Source organism: Anomaloglossus baeobatrachus, chromosome 12, assembly GCF_048569485.1.
Source record: "Anomaloglossus baeobatrachus isolate aAnoBae1 chromosome 12, aAnoBae1.hap1, whole genome shotgun sequence".
In the NCBI taxonomy this organism is placed as follows: domain Eukaryota; kingdom Metazoa; phylum Chordata; class Amphibia; order Anura; family Aromobatidae; genus Anomaloglossus; species Anomaloglossus baeobatrachus.
The window spans coordinates 132,787,810-132,795,756 of record NC_134364.1 but is presented as its reverse complement, the minus strand read 5'-3'; the positions used below and the strand labels follow the sequence as shown (position 1 = coordinate 132,795,756).

Sequence of the window (7,947 nt, the reverse complement as noted above, 5' to 3'; positions counted from 1 at the left end):
CCACAGATCACTGCTGTGAGCTGCGTACATGTACTTAGACATTTTTTTTTCTTTTTTTGCAGGTGCAGTGTTGCGGTACATTTCTGGGCAGCCTGTTGCTGGGTCCTTTTATCTTCCGTGGCAGTGCAAGAGTGTTCCTGAGGTAATGTCCACAGTACTGTCCACAGATCACTGCTGTGAGCTGCGTACATGTACTTAGACATTTTTTTTTCTTTTTTTGCAGGTGCAGTGTTGCGGTTCATTTCTGGGCAGCCTGTTGCTGGGTCCTTTTATCTTCCGTGGCAGTGCAAGAGTGTTCCTGAGGTTGAGGTCCTGTTGTGCGTGGCCTGTAATCAAAAAAATGTCGTCTTCTGGTAGCCCGCCCTTCGGTTCACAAACTGAGGTATTTTTTTTTTTTTGGTTTTTTTTTAAAAAATACAAAAAAAAACATTTTTTTAAATCAACGACATTTACACAGGTGGCCGAAACATCACAGGAGATGCTGCCAGAAGAGGACGGAAGGGGTGGAGAAAGACACGGAGCGGGCGATCATAGTGTAAGTTTCATACAGGAATTGTTTACCACAGCACACCAAACATATAAGTAAATAATTTTTTTTTGTTTTCTTCACTAAAGGCTTCAACTTCTAGGGCTCATGATAGAGCTCCCCCAAGACCGTCCCAGGGTCGTCGTCGAGGTGGCGGTGGTCATAGTGTAAGGTTTTTTTTTTTTTTTATTTTTTTTTTTTTTCATGTCAGTGTGAATTTTTGTCTATTTTTTTTTTTAATTTCTTTTTTCTTTCTTTGAACAGGCATCCCAGCGTGCTCCCGATTCTGACGGTGAGGAGGCCGGATTTATCAACATCGACCTCCTCATCGATGAAGTTAGAGAGAGGGAGCCGCTGTGGAACATGGCTGACCGCCGCCACGCTGATTCGATCGTAACCCGTCGACTCTGGGACGAGGTATGCCACGCAGCGGTAGAAGGTTGGGGGGAGCTCAATTCTCGTGGCCAGAAGAAACAGCGTAAGTATTCACAGTTCAGTAGGTTATGCTGCATGATGTAATGTGTTGTATAATAACCACTTTCTGCTTTCCACTTTCAGGTGACAAACTTCAGAAGCGGTGGCGGTCTATCAGGGATCGCTTCAAAAAGGAGTTAAATCAAGAGATGCAGGCCCCGAGTGGATCCGGAGGACGCAGATCGAAGTACCGTTACTTTAGAGCGTTGTCGTTCCTCCGGACAACTATGGTGTGCAGAAGGTAAATATTCCACACAATATGTACAAAGTATAATATTTTATGTCTGTTTTTTTTTGCTTTTTTTTTTTAGTCAGGGCCAATGTATAGCAATTAAATTAATTATTGTTTTGTTTTTCCTCTTTTTAACAGCACCGTCTGCAGCACTCAGGAGCCTGCATCGAACCCGACAGGAGCGATCCCTGAACAGTCCGCCACTGGTGAACACACGCACAGACCCCACCCATCTGAACCTTCCCTTCCATCTACATCTGTCCCATCCACCTGCGCTGGAGCTTCCCGTGAGACTTCATTACCTGAAGCTGCTGGTGATGAGATAGCTTTTCCCCTACCCCACCCCTCTGACACTGCTGCCCTCAGTAGAACACCTTTGGGTTCTGGGCGTCAGCGTCATAGGGGTCAGGAAAAGAGCTATGCGCCAGAGTTCTTGCATCTAAATGCAGCCTTCCAGAACGCCATTCAATTATTATCCGAACAAAATCGTGCCTCTTTTAGCTTCCTAAATGCAAATATGGAAAAAAATACACACGAATTGTGCACGCGTCTGGACAGGCTGCATTTAGATGCAAGTAAATCTCCCAATCATTGTTTTTTTCAAGCCGTACTAGAGCGCATGGAAAAGCTATCTCTTGACCATCAGATGCATGTAATGCAAGCCACACGGAAGGCTCTGGGGCAGGTTGACTCCCAACCACCTCCACCCACCCCTACAAGACCACCTGCCCCCCCTCCAGCCATTGTCCCTACTCCCCCTGCTGCCCAGTACCAGCCTGCTGCCCAGTACCAGCCTGCTGCCCAGTACCAGCCTGCAGCCCAGTACCAGCCTGCTGCCCAGTACCAGCCTGCTGCCCAGTACCAGCCTGATGGCCAGTACCAGCCTGCGGCCCAGTACCAGCCTGCGGCCCAGTACCAGCCTGCGGGCCAGTACCAGCTCCCAACCACATCTGCCCCTACACTTCCTACCCACTACCACATCTCGCCTTCCACAACCATCATGACCCCAACTCAAACCACTAATTCACCCGCCACCTCTTCTGTCTCCCAATCCCTCCACTCCACCCCTCAATCCTTACCAAATCCCATCCCATCTCCTGGTTTCCCTCTTGGTTTCTCTACCACACCTTCATCTTCTGTTACTTCCCCACCACCACCACCAACACCACTTTCCACCCTCAATACTCCAACTGTGCGTGTGTTCCCACCTGTCAGCCCCTCCAGTACTATCTCCACCCCAAGCCCAAGATTTACAAATTTATAATTTATTTATCTATGTAATAAAAAATAAAAGTTTTTGGTTGAAAAGTATTTATTTGTTCTTGTTTTTTTTGGTGTGAATATTATTTAGCAAGTTAAGTTAATAATAAGGTAATACAAAAACATAACATGTTGTAATTTGACGGGGTAAAAATTACAAATTTTTAAAGCGAGTGAAAGATTAAAATTAACAAGGTTAACAAGATATTATTTAATTTATTTATAATTATTTTTATTTGTTATAAAACTGAAGAAAAATCTTACACCATTTGATCTTGCCAATCTACTCTACCTTCTGGGGACACAAAATAGTTAGCATATATGTCACGGATTGTTGAACAGGCAACACTACTCCTAAATCCAGGACTGGTGTAGTCTGACAAAGAGGTGGATTCCAAACTCTGGTCATCCAAGGACAAAGGTTCCTTTGTTAAAACAAAATTGTGCAGTACCACACATGCTTTCACAATTTCATCAACAGTTTCAATGTTTAAATTAATGGCTGTTAACAAGACTCGCCATTTGCTGGTTAGTATCCCAAAGGAGCATTCCACCATTCTTCTGGCTCTGGATAATCTGTAATTATATATTTTTTGTGTTTGCGTCAATCCACGGCTTGCATATGGCTTCAATAGATGTTGGGATAGTTGAAAGGCTTCGTCGGCCACAAAAACAAAGGGCATTGGGGGCTCACATGTGCCAGGAAGAGGTCTTGCAGGAGGGAAATCAAAAGTATTCCCATAGATTCGCCGCCCCATTGGGGACATTTTGAAGACCTGAGAGTCATTGGATCTCCCATATGCGCCAATGTCCACTGAGATGAATTTGTATTCCGCATCCGTTATTGCCATTAGGACAATTGAAAAATACTTTTTATAATTGTAGTATTCTGACCCCGAAGCAGCAGGTTTCACAATTCTGATATGTTTGCCGTCCACTGAGCCAAGGCAATTTGGAAACTGACAAATGTTATAGTATTGTTCAGCAATTGCAAGCCATCTGTCCCTGGTGGGCTGGGGGATGAAATCATCATGGAGGCAATCCCACAAGGCTTGGCAAGTGTCTCTAATGATTCCCGAGATGGTGGAAATTCCTAGTCGAAACTGGTAGTGGAGGGATGAAAGCGACTCTCCAGTTGCAAGGAATCTGTAAAGGAAAGACAATAATTATAAAAAAATAATAGCAAACACATTACAGTTAAAAGTCAATTTACAGGAGGATACAATTTAAAAAAAAAAAAACTTACCTAAGCGTAACCAGCAAACGCTCCTCGGGTGTTATAGAGAACCGGCTGTAGGTGTCCGTTTTACGGATGTTGTCCGCAACAAGGCCAAGGAGGACGTCAAAATTATTCACTGCCATCCGGACATAGCTTGTGAATTTTTCATGGTTTCCACGGAGCTCCAGGTATAGGGTTGAAAACACCCCACGTGTCAGTCTCTGGGCAGTCAGGGGATGGATCCAAAAGCGTCGATGTCGCTGACGCCTCAGTCGCTGTCGCTCCTTTTCTCTGACGATGATAGCCAAGCGATTTGCCTCAAATATAAAATCTGCAGCGATCTTTGTGTAATTTGCAAGAATAGCATCCATGGTTTCTGCTTGTCTCTGTCTTCATTCTGTAATATATGCTTCAAAATACTGTATATATACTATATGTTCCCAATAGCCAATCAGAATACGGAACTCGTTAATTGTTTGTTTAGTGTTTAAAAAACGGATCCGTTAAAAAACGGACTTAACGGATGCAAAACGGATGCAAACCGGACCCACCGGATCCGTTTTTTAACGGATCCGTCCTAAACGGATCCGACAAAAACCGGATCCGGTGGGTCCGGTTGGCTCCGGTTTGCACAACAAAAACGGAAACGTTGGATACGGCAAAAAAAAGGACTGTGCCTGAATACAGAAAACTGATGTGTGAAAGTAGCCTACGTGACACCATCAGTCAGTGTTCTTGATACAACAGTCTGCGTAATCATAAATGGCTACAAAGTATTCTTTTTTTATTGAAACCATTACCATTTTGCACTGTTGTTTCTTCCTCCGATTCTTCCAAGAGCCATGACTATTTTATTTTTCTGTCCCCGTAGTCATGCAACAGCTTGTATTTTGCAGGACGACCTATACTTTTGAATGATATCAATCATTTTATAATGTGATGCACTTGAAAGCAGGAAAAAAATTCTAAGTGTGTTGAAATTGCAGTCCTAGGAAACCTCAGAGTGTTATCCAAATCTATTTTATGGCAACATTCACCAAACTGGGCAAATTGTAATTTCTAAAAATTGGGTCATCTCCTTATGTAAATCCTACAAAGCTTTATGATGTTTGTCTGTTCTTCCAAAAAAAAAGCATTGCAGTATCCGTCTCACTGCATTAACAGCTGCAGCCTTAACCATACAGCCCTGCGATCGGATTTACACAACCAATAGTTACATTTCCTGTACATAAACATTATTTAGTGTAATGATCTGTCTGTTGTCCCTCTCCAGAAGCTCATATAGCCATTGAACTATAAATCTACTTACAGCATATCCAAAATTTAGATTTAGTTTCCAGCAAAAATCCCACCATACAGATTAAAATGCCTCTCACTCAATTCAATACATTTAATAAATGTGCTATCCTTCAGAGTACAGGTAGAACAGATCATTTTGAGAATGCTTTAAAGTTTCTACTTTAAGGACACATCACTGATAGATGTTATGAAGTTTAATTGCAGATGGTGGCTAAGATAAAAAAAAAATTGTGGGCCAAAAAATGTATCGCCTTAGAAACTTTATTGTTAGAGGTTAGTGAATATTTTAAAACTGGAATTCACCAACTTCATCAACTATTAAACCAAAATTCAATTAACAGAGAATACATTTTCCTGAATTTTAACACTGTAAGCTTGTAATTACATTTGAGCTTGAAAAGAGCGAGAGCCCCGCTGACCAGAACAGCTTACACTCTATAGAAGAAAGAAGACCTCACTGATCATAAGCGCTTATATTCTACAGGAGAGAGAAGACACTGCTGATCATAAGAGCTTACACTCTATAGGAGAAAGAGGAGCTCACTGATCATAAGAGCTTACACTCTACAGGAGAGAGAGGACCTCACCGATCATAAGAGCTTACACTCTACAGGAGAGAGAGGATCTCACTGATCATAAGAGCTTACACTCTACAGAAGAAAGAGGACCTCACTGATCATAAGCGCTTATATTCTACAGGAGAGAGAAGACACTGCTGATCATAAGAGCTTACACTCTACAGAAGAAAGAGGACCTCACCGATCATAAGCGCTTATATTCTACAGGAGAGAGAGAGAAGACACTGCTGATCATAAGAGCTTACACTCTACAGAAGAAAGAGGACCTCACTGATCATAAGAGCTTACACTCTACAGGAGAGACAGGACCTCACCGATCATAAGAGCTTACACTCTACAGGAGAGAGAGGACCTCACTGATCATAAGAGCTTACACTCTACAGAAGAAAGAGGACCTCACCGATCATAAGCGCTTATATTCTACAGGAGAGAGAGAGAAGACACTGCTGATCATAAGAGCTTACACTCTACAGAAGAAAGAGGACCTCACTGATCATAAGAGCTTACACTCTACAGGAGAGAGAGGACCTCACCGATCATAAGAGCTTACACTCTACAGGAGAGAGAGGACCTCACTGATCATAAGAGCTTACACTCTACAGAAGAAAGAGGACCTCACCGATCATAAGCGCTTATATTCTACAGGAGAGAGAAGACACTGCTGATCATAAGAGCTTACACTCTACAGAAGAAAGAGGACCTCACTGATCATAAGCTCTTACATTCTACAGGAGAGAGAAGACACTGCTGATCATAAGAGCTTACACTCTACAGGAGAAAGAGGAGCTCACCGATCATAAGCGCTTATATTCTACAGGAGAGAGAAGACACTGCTGATCATAAGAGCTTACACTCTACAGAAGAAAGAGGACCTCACTGATCATAAGAGCTTACACTCTACAGAAGAAAGAGGACCTCACCGATCATAAGCGCTTATATTCTACAGGAGAGAGAAGACACTGCTGATCATAAGAGCTTACACTCTACAGAAGAAAGAGGACCTCACTGATCATAAGCTCTTACATTCTACAGGAGAGAGAAGACACTGCTGATCATAAGAGCTTACACTCTACAGGAGAAAGAGGAGCTCACCGATCATAAGCGCTTATATTCTACAGGAGAGAGAAGACACTGCTGATCATAAGAGCTTACACTCTACAGAAGAAAGAGGACCTCACTGATCATAAGAGCTTACACTCTACAGAAGAAAGAGGACCTCACCGATCATAAGCGCTTATATTCTACAGGAGAGAGAAGACACTGCTGATCATAAGAGCTTACACTCTACAGAAGAAAGAGGACCTCACTGATCATAAGAGCTTACACTCTACAGAAGAAAGAGGACCTCACCGATCATAAGCGCTTATATTCTACAGGAGAGAGAAGACACTGCTGATCATAAGAGCTTACACTCTACAGAAGAAAGAGGACCTCACTGATCATAAGAGCTTACACTCTACAGAAGAAAGAGGACCTCACCGATCATAAGCGCTTATATTCTACAGGAGAGAGAAGACACTGCTGATCATAAGAGCTTACACTCTACAGAAGAAAGAGGACCTCACTGATCATAAGCTCTTACATTCTACAGGAGAGAGAAGACACTGCTGATCATAAGAGCTTACACTCTACAGGAGAAAGAGGAGCTCACCGATCATAAGCGCTTACATTCTACAGGAGAGAGAGAGAAGACAATGCTGATCATAAGAGCTTACACTCTACAGGAGAGAGAGGATCTCACTGATCATAAGAGCTTACACTCTACAGGAGAGAGAGGATCTCGCTGATCATAAGAGCTTACACTCTACAGGAGAGAGAGGATCTCACTGATCATAAGAGCTTACACTCTACAGGAGAGAGAGGATCTCGCTGATCATAAGAGCTTACACTCTACAGGAGAGAGAGGATCTCGCTGATCATAAGAGCTTACACTCTACAGGAGAGAGAGGATCTCGCTGATCATAAGAGCTTACACTCTACAGGAGAGAGATGATCTTGCTGATCATAAGAGCTTACACTCTACAAGAGAAAGAGGACCTCACTGATCATAAGAGCTTACACTCTACAGGAGAAAGAGGAGCTCTCTAATGATAAGAGTTTTTGTGGTGCCCCTGAAGATTCAGTCTCCACGGAGGTACTGCACCTCAGCCAGAGGTGTGGTATTCCATCCTGGGTATGGAGGAGGTCATCCACCAGTATGCACACTAAACCACACAATACTCTCACTCAGTTAACAACCTCATGTCCTAATAGTTGACTCCTGGCACTCCAAATGACATAATTTATACACATTTATTGGGCATTCCTAGATGACCAAATTGAAGGAGTGACACCATTTTCCAATAAAAACAATCTTTAT

At 42.9% G+C, this 7,947-nt stretch overlaps 1 protein-coding gene across 1 annotated transcript; it reads left to right on the top strand.

Moving 5' to 3' along the window:
* Window positions 1–233: 233 nt before the first annotated feature.
* On the top strand, window positions 234–2,536 carry LOC142258604 (uncharacterized). The gene is made up of 6 exons (XM_075331235.1): window positions 234–382; window positions 458–535; window positions 616–693; window positions 791–1,004; window positions 1,085–1,241; window positions 1,371–2,536. Exons 1-6 carry the CDS (start codon window positions 341–343, stop codon window positions 2,494–2,496), a joined length of 1,695 nt encoding a protein of 564 aa, XP_075187350.1. The 5' UTR covers window positions 234–340; the 3' UTR covers window positions 2,497–2,536.
* Window positions 2,537–7,947: the final 5,411 nt, after the last annotated feature.